Source organism: Orbicella faveolata, unplaced genomic scaffold, assembly GCF_042242905.1.
Source record: "Orbicella faveolata isolate gen_17 unplaced genomic scaffold, um_ofav_v1 contig_36, whole genome shotgun sequence".
NCBI classification, from domain to species: domain Eukaryota; kingdom Metazoa; phylum Cnidaria; class Anthozoa; order Scleractinia; family Merulinidae; genus Orbicella; species Orbicella faveolata.
This window is the reverse complement of record NW_028301565.1, coordinates 12331235-12350407: the sequence shown is the minus strand read 5'-3', so window position 1 is coordinate 12350407 and position 19173 is coordinate 12331235. Positions and strand designations below refer to the sequence as shown.

The window sequence follows — 19173 nt, the reverse complement described above, 5'->3', positions numbered from 1 at the left end:
ACGTTTTCGGATTGGAGGAGAGCGTGTCACGTGTCGTGGGTCAAAACTCACTAATTCCCTGGGGAAACAACAACTTTAACTTTCGACTAGCACGTGATAAGGGCGTGTTCTTTGAAACCGCGGCAAATTTTTGAGCCAGCTGGCCTCAAGCAAACGATTTCTTCGCAGTTTTTTTTTTTTTTCTATTTTTGAGTTGGGAGATATAACAACACACTTAATTGCTGGTTCCGCGGGAAACATTGAGTTTTGTTTTCCTGGGGGCCAGTCATTAAGAGCTTAATATTCCAACGAGTAAACAATACATTCCTAGATGTTTATTGTGTTTATTCAAGACAATCTCTAGGGCAACAATTGATGCACTTTGTATCTTTCAGGGGAAATTTTTCAAATGTGATGACCCTTCGAAGATGACAAAGGAGGAGTGCCAGTAAGTTAGCTAGCTCCGTATGATCTTCACCCAAGTTCTCTCTATTAGTCTCTATACATTCTTATCACAATAGTTGGGAGGATTTGTCATTGCAATGAAGTTAAGGACCCTTAGAGCTACCACGAAAGCTCTCTCGCAAGCTAAGGATGTTGTTTTGGCTTGGATGAAGCATCGTGTTTGGTGCGGCATTCTTGTTTTTTATAGACGCGCGTATGTTGGTGACGCTTGGTACTAGCGCCTGGATTAGCCTTTGCTACATGCGGACATGCCTAGGCTCGATTACCAGCCGCTGTTCGGGAAAGGAGCCCGCGCTCCTTTCCGAAGTCTCTTCGGGGAGCCCCAAGTCTCTTCGGGGAGGAACGTAGACCGGACTCTCGAGAGCGGCGGAAATCGAGCCTAGGCGTGCCCAAATTTATGTATTTATATTCTCGTTTATCTACACAAAATGTGTGCGTGTATTTGGATAACTTTCAAGCTTTCTCAATCTGATTTCTCGTTCAGTTTGTTATTACCCTATTGGTATTTTTGAAGCGGACACCCTCGGAAGGCGAAAAAGGTGTCCGTAAGCGGAGCTGACCGTTTGCGAGGACGGTTAAGCTCTCATAAGCGGCCACGAGTGGTGAAAGGGATAGATGGCCACTTACGGAGCTTGCCCAGCTAACAATAAACATTGGGAATGCAAGAAATACCACCGTGTTAAATGATTGTGTTGTTGTTGTTGTTGTCGTTGTTGTTGTTTTATTGTCGTTTGCCATTGTAAACAGCACTGCATACTCTAGTACTAGGACTGAAGAACAAATCATAACTGCAATCAAGATTAACAGTCCCACTGCAAAAATGCAGTCAAACAGTTTACAAATGTTTATGAGTATCTTTTACAGTTGGACCCAATTCCTTTCGGGTGTCCGCTTACGGGACTGAGCTCGAAAACACTGAAGGAAAAATGTGTAAATCGTAAGGCCTGAAAGTGTCCGCGGCCGCTTAAAGGAATGTCCGCTTACGGGAATGAAAAAATACAGATTTTGTTCAAACAGGGTTTTATGAAGGCGGTCTTAAGTGGAGCTGCCCGCTTACGACAGTGCCCGTCAAGACATCTTCCACTGAATTTGTGCCAAATTTAGTACGTAACCGCAAAATGATTTATTTGCAGGGGGCAATACTTTTCATATCCTGACTTGTCTGACCTGTCCAATGTCGAGGTAAGTGGTTCAATATTATTTTCATCGTATTTAGTGTTCAAATAAACTATACTTGCGAAGTGTAGATGGACAGGGCGACCTTAGACTGAAAATAAGCAGCAGTGTCGTACGCAGTGGGTGCCGTTTTCACATGAAAAATATGGCAGCTATTTTTACTGTCATGAAACGCTCCTAGCGGAGAGACGCGTTGTGCATTGATTTTGGACATCCATTTTGTCTTTTAAAGGAAAAGCTATTAAAAAATGATAAATCAACGGATAAAATATTGACTGTATCTGACCACATTTCCAAACTCTGAAAAGAGACTTGAAAATACGATGCGCAGCAGAATATTTGAAGTACTTGGAAATTATTTAAACTTGAAAATAGTTAATTTGCAGAGAAGAACTTAAAACTTCACCAACTAATTCTTAAGCTTGTGATTTCTTTCCAGATCAAGGAACGCTCCTGGGAAGGACAAGAATATAATTTTGACAATGTGTTCTATGCAATGTTATCGTTGTTTACATCATCAACTGGAGAAGGCTGGCCAGCGTAAGAGCTTTTGTAATCTTGTGTATGCTCATAAGGCTACCAAACCATTTGTTTTATAGTAACCATGAAGAGAAAAGGTGATTGTGAGTCGTACAGTCACCTTCCTCACTATCGTCTTCTGTGGTCGCCCATGATAAAGTCTGCTTTCGAGCCAAGTGGTCCGGCTGGCCAGCGCGACTATCTCTGGTATTTGTGGCATGGAGCGACTTGGAGCATTTCTACTCCCCCCTGGGTGGGATGCTAGTCCATCTCAGGGCCTCTATGTCGGCTTCCAAAAGACAAGGAAATCAGTCATTTACTTGACAGGAGAAAAATTGTGACACAGGAAAATTACGAAAATAATGTTGCTCCGTTTTTTTTCCTGGGGGCTTACTTTCGAGGCTGTAAAAGGCCTTGTTATCTGACGGAATTTTGCTCTCCAAAAATGGTGCAATTCTGTGAACAAACTGGAACCACATGAAATACAAAAACGGCACCGTAGAAGGCTTTCACCCAAGAAATTATATTTTTCTTCAAGAGCTATGTCCATTTGATTATATTCAATCTTAGGGCTTATTAGCGGCATTTTTTTGTCTGTGTGTGTGTCTTCGATTGTGGGAGCTTATTTTTTCAATTGCTTGTTTTCTGGACGGGCAAGAGGGGCGCGTACTTATGGCCGTTCACCGGTCATATTTTTGTACTTACCTTTTTTTCTTTCATTCTCTTTTAGCCTAATGCAAGCCTCCATTGACACAACCGCCGTCGACCGTGGACCAATCGTCGACAACAAAATCGAGATCGCGCTCTTCTACATTTTCTTCGTTGTAGTTTTCTCGTTTTTCTTCATCAACATTTTCGTAGCACTCATTATCCTTACCTTTCAAGAACAGGGAGAGAAGGACCAGGGTGACTGCGAACTGGACAGAAATCAGGTGAGAAGGATGCGTGACAAGCGCCATTGCGTGAAACAAGGAATGCGTGCAGCAACAATGCCTGATACATCTTGGATTTAGTTTTCCTTCAAGAACCTAACAGCGTTACGTGTAGTTGTAATTAATCAAGTATTATGGCAAAATAAAATTGAGATGTCTAGGAGAGAATGACTGGGTTAGCTGGTCTCTGCCATCCATATGAATCATTCCAAGTCTATTTTTAGATTGATCAGCATCCATTGTGAGGCTTTAACTTTTGCCACGCGGTTAGAAGACTCTTCAATGTAATAAGCTTTTGTCTGTGGATTTAAAGAAGCAAACGAGCATATGAAAGATTATGTTATGTTGAAATATGCGGTCTAATGTATTCTTTTGTGCTACGTTTTCCATCCTTGTTTGTTAGCGGGATTGTCTTCATTTTGCCATCGTGGCTAAACCTTCTGAAAGATTCATGCCTCAAGATCCCAACACGTGGCAGTACCGTATTTGGAGAATCGTGGATTCCAGTCCCTTTGAGTTTTTCATCATGATACTCATTGCTCTCAACACCCTCATTCTTACCATGAAGGTCAGTTCTGGGTTTAACGTAACTTCTTCTTAGTAACGAGCAGAAAGGTTCTGCTGGCCGGTATTGTGTGATTTGAATACGAAAGTCTTAAAATGTGGTTTGTGTTTGGAAGTTTGCTTATAGTGCTCTCTATGACCATTACTATAGGTAATTTGAGCATGAAAACTGGTCTCAGCAGCTACCTTCTAGGAGGAAATGTCGAGAAAATCAAGGGTTTTAAGGTGTTTCCCAAGAATTAACGCCAACCTAATCAAGCGACATGAAACATGCGCACATCTTTGCGGCAAGAGCAAGTGTGAGAGAAATCTGAAGTGTTAGTGACATCAGAAATCTTTTAAATGTAAAGGTCTACACGATGGAGGAAAAAAAACGTCTTTCTGTAAGATGCTGGTGTTAGGCGGCACTTCAAGTCAAATAAAAACTGAATGTCAGCCTGACATGACAACCGGGCTGGTTTATTGAAGCCTATATTTCGACCTACAACATAAATCTGTCACAAGGCCAGGGCTATGATGAAAGAAAATACTTTTTGCGATAACTGCAGAAATTCTCACGCGCTCATTGGCTAATTTTTATTGTCAATATGCGTACAGACAAATGAATTTATAAATCATGCGATGCGTCAGACGAGCGAGAGCGGACAATTTGACAATTTGTTATCGTAAAAAACAAATTGATGTCAATTTTTCATGCATCTGTCCTGTTATTGACAATGAATTTCGTCATAACATTATCAAAGTGGTCTGAGGATCCACTCGGCTATCGGCTCATGGATCCACAGCTACTTTGACAATGTCATGACGAAATTCATTGTCAATAAGAGGACAGATGCATTAAAAACTGACGTCAATTTGTTAAATGACAGTTCCTTAAATCTAAATTTTGAAAATAGCATGAATGGTGAAGATAAACTAATAACGATGTAAATTGAGAGGAGTGCATACCATTTGTGGAAAGCAGTAGTTTTGAATTTAAATTTTTGCCGGCAAACAATTACAGTGTGCTCAAGATAATATTTTTCCTTTTTTTGTTTTGTAATCAGTTTGATGACGAGCCTCCCCTGTATCGAGAGATTCTTGACCTGTTCAACACGATATTTACCTTCATGTTCACGGGAGAGGCTATCTTGAAACTATTTGCCTTCCGAACGGTAAGTCTTTGCACGGAACATTACTAAATGGCCATGCAACATGCTATGAAGACGAAAATTCTAATCTTTCTATTATTACTTACAATATTGTCCTTTAATACTACTTACAAATGGCGATACAATACTTAATAATGCACAACAGTTTACAATGTCTTGTTAACACCGTTTTATAGCTCAAAAGACCCAAAATAATGTACAAGGACACTACTTACGTTAACACTAAGAAAAATGCACACTAAATACTAGGACTGAAAACTAACGCTAATTACAGAACTACTTTACACTGCTCTTTACACTGCTAAAGCTTACAGGATACACAAGACAGAAAAACATTATTTTACAACATGTAGTACAGGCTAGCTCTGGGATATGGCACTAGTTGTTCCAATTCAAATTGTTTTCAATTTCTTGTATTCATTGAGAAAGAAATGACTCATTTCGTGACAGAGAGAATTGTTTGCAGGTGAAGCATATGGTGCATTTTAACCAGAAACGCTTGTTACAATCCTGATCTTCTTTTTAACTATTCTTCCAAGAATTATTTCCGAGACAGCTGGAACGTGTTCGACTTCATAATCGTCCTTGGAAGTTTGTTGGACTTTGCTCTTAGCAGGATCCAGGTGAGGCTCGTCAACTATCACGCGATAGAAATCGAGAGTGAATAATCTAATTCTTTTAGTATAAATCTACAAGTCGTTCAAAATCCTCTTCACAGACAATTCGAAAACACCAAGAAGGGGACGTCATTTAGTTAACAAGGATACACTGCAACGCCATCTCTATCTATCACAGAATAGATAGTGAGTAGCGTAGCCAATCATAGAACGGCATTCGTGATAGAACGCTGGTAGACTTATACTAAATATGGATAGAAGAAATAGGACACTTACACCACCTTGAGAAGTGGATTTGATTTCTAGCAATGTTAACAGTCTAGTGGCCGCCTAAGCAAGAGGTCTATAGTAAATTTTACCCCAATCACGTGACTTTGTTTACTTACAGTCTGATGAGTCTGACTCGATGCCCTTCGACCCTAGTCTCTTCCGTCTCTTCCGAGCGGCTAGGCTGATCAAGCTGTTAAGGCAGGGTTACACAATCAGAATCTTGTTGTGGACGTTTCTGCAGTCATTTAAGGTAAAGCGAGAATCGCATTAATTAACAAGTCTGCCATCAAATGAGTTTAAGCTCCCTTCTTTTGGTTGTTGTTTTTGGAAAAAAAAAACTTCAAGCTGGTACCCTGTGTAATGTGGTTAGACGGGAATAATAAAAATTTCTTTTTACGATGTCAAAATATGTACAGCTAACCGTTGGCGAGAATATTAAATGTCGCCTTATCGTATTGTGAAAATGTCGTAATGTCAAAATGTCAAAGTGTCATGGTGTCATAATGTCATAATTTTATAATGTCAAAATGTAATATTGTCAGAATGTCAGAAGGAATGTCTGCCAGCCAGCAAGGAGAATTTGTATTACGATCTTGGACATGGCAATATTGGAAGTATGTCAGTTTACTGATTAGACGTATGTGTTGTGTTCTAGGCGTTACCTTACGTTGGTATGCTCATTGGACTTTTGTTCTTTATCTATGCAGTCATCGGGATGCAGGTACGTTTAATGCGGAAGAATGTGTTCTTGGTTACTGAGGTATATTTTGACTGGGCGAACGCAAGTATCTTTGTTTTTTTTGTTTTTTTCTTGAGCGAGTGAGCGCTTTCTTGGATTCGGATTTTGGGTGACCAGCTAGTGTGTCTATTTTCAATTTATATATTATATTTATCTTGTAAACTTACAGTACAATTAAACGTTGTCTCGTTGTTCATGTTGGGGTAGGGGCAAGGCTCCTACCCGTCTCCTCTTCGCCTCGTCCTGCCCTGGCTTCCCCTTTTCGTTTTGCGACTCCAAGATGGCGGCAAGATAGGCGACCGGATTGTTAAGCTCTCGGCAGAATAAACGTCAAGCCAAAACGCCTGCAAGTGACTGAGCTTTGTTTTGATCCCACCTAGAAGATCCCCTTAAAGTCGCAATCCTGTCTTTGAAAGTGTAGCTTCACATGATTATGACTGTCTTGAAAGAGACTAATGGTAAGAAAGATGAAATTAACTAACTATTGCTTCATGCAGATGTTCGGTCAAATCACTATTGATAACGCAGAACGCGGCGAGCCTTGGGATCAGATTGCAAGTCGAAATAACTTCCAGTCATTTCCTGAAGCCATTCAAGTTCTTTTCAGGTATGCACAGTAGATCGTCACGCCACACATTTACTTGAAGATTTGAGTGTCACGCCAATGACCATCCTCGGAGACCCAGGGGCAGACAGTGGGGGCGAGAGCCAATCGAAACAACAGGAAAAACTGCGGTTTTTTTCAATCTGTTCGACTTTCTCTCGCTCCCACTGTCTGCCCTTGGGTCTTCGAGGATGGTCAATGACGTACAGATCATTGTTATCTTGTCTCTGTGTTGAGGTTTTGTTTTTACAACTTCAACCCTAAAGCAACTGGATCTTGAGTTCTTTGTGTTCTTGGGATCACATTTATAAATAGATTCCATGTTGCTGTGCGTCTGTGTAGTAATTGATCACAGGTGATGAGGTAGGAACAAAAAAGTGGCACACAAGGCGATAGCCGAGCCGTGTGTCACTTATGTTTTTACCACATTTTGGCGTCTTCTGTGATCAGTTCCTGAACGGACGCACGGCAGCTTGGAATCTGTCTGTTTTTTAGAATAAAGAAACAAATATTAATGACGTCATCTATACGTCTGTCCTCCATTAGATCACAAGTAAGAACCAATCTCACTGCGAGAATAATTTGACATATTACCTTATTCTTACTAATTTTCTCGCGTTCTATATTTCGCGATTGTCGCGTCTTGGAAAAAAATCGCGAAAATTAACACGCGAAATGTAATCCATATTATGTAAGAAAACAATTCGTGGATTTTAAGTATTCTGAGCCACAGGCTTGTTGGTAATTTTTCAATTTATGTCCATGAGTCTTTGACATGCTCTTGTTTTCAACCTGTTAGCACCCTTCCTCCGATTCACTGTGATCTTCAGCTGGTAAATCCGCCAAAACCGCTTTAGTACAGTCATCCGTTTCCCCATTTGTAGTGAAACGGGGCCCCTCGGCTTAGAATTTGGGAGACTTCAGCAATGGTAAAACCGCGAAATTAAATCTAATTGTTTACAGTTTTTTCCTGGAATCTGGCAAATTAGTACTCGCAAAATACAGCTTCCGAGTTTTCGCGAAATTAAGTACGCCCGAAAATTAGTTAGAATAAGGTATAGCAACCAAAAGAGATCATGCTGTTGCGTGACTTAGAGTCCTTTCCTTGCCTTGTAGGTCCGCAACAGGTGAAAACTGGCAGCTCATAATGTTGGCGTGTACAGCTGATGCAGATTGTCAAGATAAAGAGGGCAAATGTGGCAGTGCATTTGCGTATTTATACTTCATCTCCTTCATTTTCTTTTGTTCTTTTCTGGTAAGTTATTGTACTACTAAAAAGGTGGATATTTTAGTTTAAATGGTTATAGAGTGTTTATGTAACAAGTATAGAGGTGACTGGATTGATTAATCGACCGATAGAGCAGTAGGTTCATTCATTCGGAATTCTGTGTGCCGAGAGAAAGCAACAATCTCCTTTGCTTTTGTTGACAGCTTCTGAATCTTTTCGTGGCTGTCATCATGGACAACTTTGAATACCTAACACGTGATGAGTCCATTCTTGGCCCACACCACCTGGACGAGTTTGTGCGGGTGTGGTCTGAGTTCGACCCTGGAGCCACGTAAGTTCCTCTCTTGTGTTACGTCAGTTCTTAAGGTGGCTGACTACAGTTTTCAGCTCTTTCCATCGCTTATATCTTGATGGATCAGTGTTATCACTCATTGATTTTATAATCCTGCGATAATGATATCACACAAGTTCCCAATCATTGGTAAACAAGTAAATAACATGTTACCATCGCAACAGTGCAATCTGTTAAAACGCCCTTAATGTAGGTTAATTGTTTACAAATAAAAAATTAGCCCGGTGACCCCCATTTTTTATAATCGAATTGTGATAACCGTGATAAAAAGCAACTTTTTGCAAAGGTTTAAAAAAAATCTAAAGACGGGGTTCAGAGCCAGACTGACTGACTGACTGATTGGGTTGTGTGTTTGTTTTTTTTTTTTTTGTTTATTTGTTTGTTTGTTGCTATCACCATTCAGGGGCCGCATCAAGCACACTGAAGTATGTCAATTGTTACGACAAATGTCTCCACCAATTGGAATAGGCAAGAAATGTCCAAAGATCGTTGCTTACAAGGTAAGTAAGAAGAAACTTTTTACTATTTGTAAGATTTAACCGGAGAAGTGACTGTCAGTCGGGCAATTTACAGCCAAGAGCACACTTACACAAAACTCTCTATTATTTTATTGTCACGCATAAGGCACTGGGGAAACTTTGAAATGTAGCTACATGACTTATCTGACTTCTGTTGGCTCTTTTTCAGCGCCTGATCAAGATGAACATGCCGCTGTTCCCAGACAACACGGTCACCTTTACTGCTACTCTGTTTGCACTGGTGCGGACCTCGCTTAAGATTATGACCGAGAAAAGTAAGAACTGGCAATTTCAAATAAGAACCTTACCCCTGTATATGTACTTGTTATGTTGACTGGCATTTACAGTGTACACAGTAAAAGCTTTATCAACACCCTTTTCAAGGCCAGCCTGCGTTGCAGCCGGACGTGTCATAAAACCCCGATATAGTACCCGGCGGTTTAGACTGTCTGCGACGCAGGCTATTCAAGGCCTGCTTTCAAGACGTTTTACGAATCATGTATCGGAAATAGATGTTGGAGACTGTTTTCATGTTTATTCAACAAAACGCGTTAAGACTGTCTTAATTCTGATTGTCGTAATTCTAATTCTCGGCTTGAAATCAGAGGATTTCATAACGCTTAGACAGTTTATTGCATTTGGCGCCAGGAATAAGTTTTGGCGGGAACAATTCTTGTGAGGTGACTTATGACCGCTTTGTGAAAGAAGCATTTTCGGCATTTTGGGGAGCAAGGATGGCGCAGTGGTGAGAGCGCTCGCCTCCCACCAATGTGGCCTGGGTTCGATTCCGGCCCAGTGCCATATGTGGGTTGCGTTTGTTGTTGGTTCTCGCCTTGCTCCGAGGGTTTTTCTCCATGTTCTCCGGTTTTCTTCCCATCACAAAAACCAAGACTCCAAATTCCAACTCGACCAGGACAGAGGACCCGCATGTAAACCAGCTAAGGCTGATGTGGCTTCCTCTCTAATTAATGTAACTTTGTTTGTTTATAAAAGTCTAAAAGCTTGTCCAAACTGTTCTCGTGATCGCTGTTAATTATGTGGACTTACAGGAGCGTCCAAAAATCCGAGGCTGTTGGGACACCCGCTTCCTGCGTGGATTGTGTAGCTGTTTAACTCTGTGTAACTGTGCTACAGACCTCTGTGTAACATTGTTGCGCTTCTTTCCAGATAATCTGAAGGAGAACGATAAAGAACTGAGAGCTATGCTAAAGAGAGTCTGGCCTAAACTCACCAAGAAGACCTTGGACAGAGTAGTACCCAAGCCCCCCAGTCTGATCAACAATGGTAAATGTACGCGTAAAAAATCTGAGCTGTATTTTGTCAAATATTTTAACATACAATCAGTAGGAACACCACCCTAAAGTTGTTCCGTTTGGTAATCAACTGAGACACATTGGTCTGCGCCTCTGCGGAGATTTTTCCCTAGACACATTGACAAGAAATGGCGATTCTGTGCTGACTTAGAATTTGTAGTTGAATTGCAAACGAAACCCGAGACAAAGAATAATTTCTTGCCGAGAGGTTCGGAAGTAGATGTGAAGAATCGATAACCAACTCCTTGTAGATAGATCATACCGACTGATTTTAACTGTACTCGTTCAATTGAACAAGCGGTACCTAAGTTTTCTTCAAGGGATTTTAAAAACCAAACTTGCTAGCTGATGATAACGACATTTCCTCGACCGCGTTACACACTGGATTAAAGAACAGTTTTTAGAAGAACTGTCTAATTTCTTTCGCGCTGATTGGCTCACTTTTATCATCAATAAGAGTACAGACGGATAAATTTTAATTTATACAAGCTTTCAAGTTCAACTTTCAGCTGTCGAACTGTCAACTTTTTAACCAATGAGATTTTATCGACCTTTTTAAGTAGCCAATCAAAAAGCGAGAAAAGTTATTGACAATGTTCGAGTCATTTTGAATAAAATTCACTTATCTTTGTTTACGGCAAGTTTACGGCGTCTTTTCCCCTCATTTTTTCCGGGCATTTGACCATTTTGGGGTCTTGTTAATGTAAAAAACAAATTGACGTCAGTTTTTTATGCGTCTGTCCTCTTATTGATGATAAATTTCGTCATAGCACTGTCAAAGTTTACTGCGTAACCACAGCCACTTTAAGAATGTTATGACGCAATTTATCGTCATTAAGAGGACAGACGCATAAAAAAACTGACGTCAATTTGTTAAATGTTTGTAATATTGTGGGAGGCGCAATGGTCTACTAGTTAGCGCACTGAGATCCGTGTAGACAGTCTGGGTTTGTGTTGTTGGGCAAGCCGGACACTTCACCCTCACAGTGCCTCTCTCCACCCGGTTGTATAAATGAGTACCGGCGAATTTAATGCAGGGGACTAGCATCCCATCCATGGGGGAGTAGAAATACTTCTAGTTACTTCGTAGTACGAAAACCGAAGATACTTGCTGTCATGCTCCAACGCAGACGTAGGCAGTTAGTTTGTCCAGAATGAATGTCCACAATTTAATTTCACTTGGATAAAACGTTTCTGTGCCATTTCCTTTCTCAGCGAATCAAGTGAACCAGCAGCCGCAAATGACAGTGGGTAAGATATACTGCGCCAAACTAATCTACGAAAACTACAAGTTCATGAGACGGAAAGGACAAGCTCAGTCCAGAGTGAGTTTACTTGACTAAGTAATAAAATGCGGCCTGTTCCTGTAACTCTGTTGGTGGGTGGGGGGAGGGTTTAATTCGGGCTCACTCGCTCACGTGATTCACGCTCACTCACGTGGCTTCCTCGATGTGCATCACGAAGACCCTTCTTGTAGCACGTGAACATCTTTTCGCGTCGTTCACGTGTTGTTCGCGTGATATAGTCAAGCGTACCGCGAGGCACATATGTAGCCGGCCACGTTTGTGAAGTAGAGTTGCGATTGTGCGATCGTTGCTCAGAGGAAAGCGTGAAGATACCCTAAGGAATCGTCACCTGCTCGAAAAATTATTACTTGACTTGTTTTCATGCCCATGTTGTTTTAGTTTCTCGAGTTATGTTCCAGTATGAAGCAGAAAAAGTGTTTATTTGATGACTTCATGAACATGTCTTTGCTACATTCAAAGTTTGATCGCAGTCAGTTTTTCGTTGCATGACTCAATAGGAACATAGGTTTTGTTTTACACTTCAAGAAATAGGTGGCAACCAAAGTGGTCTGATATATTTTTTTTTATTTTTTATTTTTTTGTCTTTCTGAGGGAGGGGTTCCTGTTATCTCAATAGAAACTGCCAGGCAAACATATCTCGTTGTTCCACTGAATTCCCTTCTTGTCGAATTTACGTAAGCTGTAGTTTAGTCTCACTGTGTTTCTTCTTACTCTGTTGTTTTTATTTTGCCAGTTGGCCTCAAAAGTTTTGATTTTTATCTTACTTGCCTATGGATAAAATACAGTTCCCTAATTGCTAAAACAAACTTCACCTAGATATTCTTAATCTTTAACATAAACGATAAAAACTAAAATAAAACAGCGACAATTGTGAAAAAGTATTTTAGCAAATTAACTAATAAATGACGTCTCCCTATTTCCCTTGACTGGCATCGACCGCTGGCAAAGGGGAACGAGGACTCTAGTTAACCATAACACAGTCGAAAAGACTTTTATAAACTTTATTTAAAACAACGTTAAACCTAAACGTAAAAACACCATATTTCTTGGCTTATCATTTTTGTAAAATAAAACTCATTAAAATTGTGTAAACAAATCAATCTCGTTTCCAGGCCCTTTACTGATCTCGTGCCAGTAAGAACGGATGTGCAGAAGGGGCCTGGAAACATGTCACTAAATAAGTTAAAATTTGCTATAATCAACGGAAACTGCTAATGATACTAACAGTTGAAGATTTTTGAACTACTTATCCTCACCTCTTTCCTTTCTTTCTCTTTTTCTTGGAGCAGGATTCAGATCAGGTGGGTCTCACTTCAACTTCTCTACCGTGCCTGTGTTCCATCTTTGTCTGTTGCGTAGGAGCTTTAAGGACACCACGTTGATATGTCAGTTTCAACGTGAATAGCCATCGGTTTTCACTGAATTTGCTTGTGATCCTAACGAATTTGATTGGATTCACAGTTGAGGTCCGATCTTGTGACAATCCAGTTTTCCAGAACCTCTGAGTATTCAAAACTATTTCACTTAACTTTTCTCGTGCAGATAACATTGATAGCGCACTTTGATTTCATTACGTATACTGATCAAAATCGAGTAGACAGAAATGAACAATGATCAAACATGCTAGCCAAGCGCTTTTCAGACAAGTTAAAAATAAACTTATTATTGTTATGCAAACTTCAGAAGTTGACCTTTTGCAATTCTCTATATCATCTCATTTCTCACTCCACTACTCCTTCTTTTCTCTATTTTTCTATTTTTTCCTCTTCCTCACTATCGACTGGCGTTGATTTCTTAGGGAACTGTTCTGAGTCGATTTGTCGGAGGACCTGCGTTCCAGAAATTCCGACGAGATAACGACCCTGAACTGGGCGAGGTACAGAAGTATTGACATTCTCACGCATGCGCTGTCTTATCTCGTTTGCTCACCTATATCTCTGTTACTACGAACCTTTGAATGTTAATCAGTCACGTGACCATCTTGTTTTGATCTCTTTACTATAAATAATGTGTTAAGCTTTTTAACTTTGTTAAACTGAATAACCTTGCCCAATTTAACAACTAAAAAGCAGAATTATTTAACTTTAACTTTTCAATTATAAAATGGTACAAGCTAATATAACATAAACTGACATATCCCTTGCAAACGTTTTCCGTCAGAGAACCAGTTTTAGTGAGCAGCATGTTTAAGTATTAAATTATTTAACGCTTCTCCTGTAGAAGTGGCGTGACCAAAGATTGGTCACACCATTTTGTCACCTAACGCGACTTAAGCTGTGCAACAGCAGTGCGGATTGTAGTTCTCTGAAAACGGATGCATGGGAAACAAATTAATTACTAAAGAATTGATTAGGTAGCTCATTAATCCCCTTGACACTATAAAATAAGTCGCTTTATTCCTTGTCATCTTGTTTGTTCAAAGTTTTAATATTTTGTTTCATAATTACTTAGCTTAATCCTTTTTTCTCTTTTCACACGTGTTGGTTTTTTTTTTTATCTACTGACATCATGAGCCTCTCATTTCTTCGTCATTGAGCGTGTCTTATTGTTTTTCTGTGACCGCTCACCTACCCCGCCCCGCCCCGCCCCGCCCCACTCCCCTTTTAAATCAATTATGCCTCAACCTGAATGAACCTGCGATGTCATGTCCAACCCGCTGCGCTTATGAAAGATGGCTTCTATTTGTTTTCGTTGTCTTTTTAGCTGTGGTTTGTAAAAGTTCAATTTGTCATTTGCCGAATGTGAAGAAAAAGTTGTTAAATTTATCTTTCAAATCCCTGATCCATCTGATCTCAGAAAATATGTACAAAAAATTGTAGAGAATTGGACTTAAGGCCTGGATTTCACTAGCGACACAAGTACAAGCGCAAGCACGAACGCAAGCAATCAAGTGAAAACGAAATTCGAGGTAAACACAGGCAGAAGCGAAATCATCCGAACCTTCCAAACTGTTTAGGCGCGAGGTAATCTGGATTCAGTGTTTTCATTTTCCAAACATAACCATGTGTGGTAAAGATCCTTGTGCTTGTGTTATGCCTGAGCGGTATTTCGTTTTCACTTGTTGCAGCGCAAACGCAAGCATAAGCGCAAGTACAAGAAAGAAAAGGAAAAATTTTGATCCTTGTGTTTGCGCTTGTGCTCATGCCTGTGTCAAGGCCGCTTTCACGGTGAAATACGAATTGCTGTGCTTGCGCTTGAGCTTGCGTCGATAGTGTTTTGAAACCAGGCTTAACGGTAAAATGCAGTTTGTTTATCTGCGTGAGAAAAGGCATATGAGAAGTTTAGGTTTTGGTGCATGTACATTAAAGCTTTAATCTTAGGGGCTGTTTGTTTGCAAACGCATTCAGCCCAAACAGTGAGTAGGGTAACATTAAACAAGCAATCGTGTTCGTTCTAACAATTAAGAAACAGCGAGGGAAGTGGTCTGATTCTCCAGACCTCTGCCACAAGAAATGTATGGGTGAAGGTATGGAGAATTTGTTTTTGATGTGTTAACTTGTGTGTGGTAGGGTGTTCCGATGCAAGACGTTGCTATTAGTTTAGCTGATGGTCCTTATCACTCTGGCTCAGCTCAAGCTCTGTATCACCCTAACCACCAGGTACGTACAGCATTTAAAAACACACTAGAATGTTTGACAGCGGGAAGCTCATGGGCAATAAAAAGGAAGCTATGAAGATATGATTAATCATCGCAGTTATTTACACAACTTAAGTAGTTGTGAAATTAAAGCCTGAAAAAAAAATTCAGGCCTGAACGGGATTCGAACCCATGACCTCTGCGATACCGGTGGAGTGTCCTGGCAACTGAGCTTTCAAGCCAACTGGGAGCTGGTCACACTCGATCATGTCTTCATATCTTTCTCCGCAGTTCAAATATATGATCTTTCATATATTCACTTATAAAAAGGAAGCTCTCTGGAAAACGACAGTTCGCCCTGCTAATCTTCGCTTTAGATTTTTACGGACCCTGGTTTTTATGTATTTTTTTCGTACGCTTTTAGTCATCCTTACATCCCAATTTGCCCCCATTTGAGGGTTTTTTGGTTCGTTATACAATCTCTTATACCGTCACGCAATAATCGCCTGCGCCTGCGTTTTAAGCTTTATGACGTATCTTGGTGCCGACAGGCTGGCGTACTTGTGTTCCGCTCTTCTTGCTGCTGCCGCCGCTGCTGCTGCTCTTGTGTTGTTGTTGTTGTTGTTGTTGTTGTTGTTGTTGTTGTTATTGCTCTTCATGCTTGGTATATACGTACGTAATTGCAGCACCAAGTTTCCTGTGGGAATATCAAGCACTTAATAACTGACCCCAAGGGAAGCAGTGAGTTTTGTTTCACCGAGACCCTCAATGTCCTCAATGTCCCCAGAGGCGAAGGTCGAGGGGAAACAAAGCTCATTATTTCCTGCGGAGCCAGTCATTAAGTGCTTTGTTATACAAAAATTGAAAACAAAAACCGCGAAAAATCGTTTGCTTAACGCCGACTGGCACAGAAATTTGCCGCAGTTTCAAGGAGCACGACCTGATCACGTGCGAGTAGAAAGTTTAAATTGTTGTTTCCCCAGGGAGTTAGTGAGTTTTGACCAACGGCACGTGACACGTTCTCCTCCAATCGGAAAACGTGTTTGAGTTGGGAGGTATAAACAAACAAATTTGTTATACCTCCCATTTGTTATATCTCAATGTTCCATTGAGGGTCTCGGGGAAACAAAACTAACTGTTTCCCTTGGGGCCAGTCATTAAGTGCTTATCATTTCCATAGGTAATCGTATGAATGCCATTGCAATTAGGGATTTACGCTACTAGTGATATTTGAAAATTCTCTCAAAATTTCACGAGCCTTTATATACTAGTAGTGTAAATACTCAATTGCTCGAGCTTTCATACTGGATTAGTCATTTATTATATGACTGAGAAAATAATGAAAACGCGAAATTTGCAATGTAGTGCAAATTAATAATTAACGATTAATTGGCCTACTCTCAGCCAATCACAATGAAGTAATTTTCTCAGTCATACAATAAATCTCTTAATTCACGAGAATATTTTTTCCGAAGGGAAGAGCTCTTTCTTTCTGTTCATATTTTAACTTTTTCAATGTAGCAAATGGATAGTCCGTCCCGATCCCGCTACCGTCAAAACACACCTGTTGCTCACCGCTCTACCACCTCCCTTAACGAAGGACGAGGTCCTGGGGTGACCACGGCTCTAGTCGGTCCTCATCGGCGACAGCTACCTCAGACTCCTGGTTCACGCACTGGCTCTCAACTCTCTTTGACCGGGAAAGCACCGGCTCTGCCTGAGAACCGTGGTGACAGTGTTCTGGAGAACGGCTATCATCCGAATATGAACCAGCATATTGCTATGGCGATACGAAGTGGACAGAGCCCTTATGCAATTTACGGTCTAGAGGAAATGGGCGATGAAGATGACTGGTGCTAGCATTTATATTCACGTGCCAACCACGTGCTAAAAAAAAATACATTCACACTCAATAAATTTTTGTGACCACTCGCATGCGGGCGATTCGTGCTGGTCACGTGGCGAGGACAGTCATAGATGGTCTTTTCGGCACTTGACGAGATTCCTTTTGAGGTTTACGAATTTTAACTTGCCGTATGACTTCAACGAAAGGGAATACAAAGAAACAATGTTGGAAGGGCTCCTTCATTAATTTGCAACGTATATTCCTTCAGCCTTCCTTCAAAGACGAGAAGTAGTGGTGTCCTCTTTGGCAACACACCATTTAATTGCCAAGTTTTGTAAACCTCTTCGTGCCGCGTTCTCCATGAAACAGACTTCAAGCAAGAATTGGAGGGAATAAACGCACTTTACTAAAGCTAAGTTGAATTATTGGGAGGAGAATAATGAACTCCAGATGGAAATTCCTGTGTAGCTGCTTTGCCGCCTGCGCAAGAGCCACGCCGCAGATTTGTTTGTTTTTGATAACAAATTTTGCAAGCTTTTCTTTACTTGTTTATTTATTTACTTATTTATTTCATAATTATGGACGTTTCAGATTAACTAAACGCAACGAATATAGTATATCTTGTGTAGAAAAAGCGATGAATTATTAGATATTATACAGGAAATGAAGCTCGCTTGAGATACTGTAGCAGTTTTTTTTTTTGGTTTTCTTTTTTAAAAGGGTTGTGATGCAGAGGTTGACCTTAAAAAGTTTTTAATCTTAGACAGAGCTTGACGCTTGTTCAAACATATACCCATCTACTGCTAATAGATTTGAACATTTGAGATATTTTTCCTTTACGTTGTAACTGCTCATGAGGTTATACTTGGTTTAAAATACTTGTAATGTTAAACCTTGGAGTGGTTTTTGATGACTGTTTTAAAGACCCAAATCCAAAGCAATCACACGTGGCCAATCACAGCAAACAATGATAACGCAACGAGCCAATCACAACTCGAAGAATGAACGTGCCGCGGCTATCAAGCGCGGGAAAACGCACCGGTTCACATCACAATTGGGTTTTGGTTTCTCTTCGGATTGGTTGAGAAAAAAGCATCCTTGCTATGATTGGTTGATTCAGAAAAAGTGAAACCCAACAAAAACGAACTTAATTTTTACAGTCAATCTAAAACTGCTCTAATGTTTATTGCAAATGTGTTCGTTATGTTTTGGAACAGTGGCAAGATGTAATGCTACTTGCTACTTGATGTAAGGACTCGTGAATGTTCTCCGCAGTCAGACTGGATATGTTCCTAGCAAAGCATTGAACGACTCGTGTACCTATTACACTTGACGACATCAGACAAGGGGAATATTGGTCCTTGTTTGCTACTTAACAAAATTGATTTTGTTTTAATATTGCCTTTCTGATATAGTAGTTTATAAAATTGTAAATCATCACTTTTAGCAGATTTTAATGCAAGCTAGTATGGAACAGTGTAGCAGGCGTTTTGAAGTTTAGAGTTCCTTTTATAAACCGTTATTCCACTTTTAGACCAAATTCACACAAAGAGCCGTGACAAATATTAATTTTTTAACTACTGTTGTTATTATTATTATCATTATTATTATCTTTGATAGGAGAAATTACTCAATAATATATTAAAAGCGTCGATAGAAGAATGTTATCCTGTACACAGTACAATTTATTTATAATAATGATGTTATTGTAAAATGACTTATTTATGGCTACATTGCTTTTGAAGCACACACACACTTCATAGTTTCAAATAATGTTCTTATTGTAAATAAAGCAAATATGTGATGATTCTTTCAGACACGAGTAAAATTCAGATTTGTTTTGGAGAAAGAATAAATTGCTACCTTGTGACCGCTGCATGTGGTGATTATTCTATGAAGAGCTCATCCTCGTTCCCAGATCCTTCGTCGCTTTTGGTCATGTGGTTGGTGAAACGACAGTTCATAGCGACAGTGGTTGATTTAGGGAAGGGGCCCTTTTGGGTAAAAAAAAATCGC

The 19173-nt window shown here is 40.2% G+C and overlaps 1 protein-coding gene across 5 annotated transcripts in view; it reads left to right on the top strand.

Moving 5' to 3' along the window:
- LOC110064280 (voltage-dependent calcium channel type A subunit alpha-1-like) overlaps nt 1-19032 on the top strand; it is a 46481-nt gene extending 27449 nt beyond the window's left edge. For 2 of the 5 annotated variants that reach the window (XM_020771315.2, XM_089275297.1), the window contains 19 exons: nt 375-427; nt 1578-1626; nt 2060-2160; nt 2870-3071; nt 3475-3639; nt 4682-4789; nt 5326-5409; nt 5792-5923; nt 6329-6394; nt 6910-7019; nt 8133-8271; nt 8448-8575; nt 9000-9096; nt 9284-9389; nt 10282-10404; nt 11643-11752; nt 13533-13610; nt 15244-15333; nt 16833-19032. In XM_020771315.2, coding sequence (XP_020626974.1) covers nt 375-427; nt 1578-1626; nt 2060-2160; nt 2870-3071; nt 3475-3639; nt 4682-4789; nt 5326-5409; nt 5792-5923; nt 6329-6394; nt 6910-7019; nt 8133-8271; nt 8448-8575; nt 9000-9096; nt 9284-9389; nt 10282-10404; nt 11643-11752; nt 13533-13610; nt 15244-15333; nt 16833-17171 — 2280 coding nt within the window. In that variant the 3' untranslated portion in view covers nt 17172-19032. The remainder of the gene's footprint in view (nt 1-374; nt 428-1577; nt 1627-2059; nt 2161-2869; nt 3072-3474; nt 3640-4681; nt 4790-5325; nt 5410-5791; nt 5924-6328; nt 6395-6909; nt 7020-8132; nt 8272-8447; nt 8576-8999; nt 9097-9283; nt 9390-10281; nt 10405-11642; nt 11753-13532; nt 13611-15243; nt 15334-16832) is intronic. The other 3 variants (XM_089275294.1, XM_089275295.1, XM_020771316.2) reach the window with 3 other exon arrangements.
- Nucleotides 19033-19173: the final 141 nt, after the last annotated feature.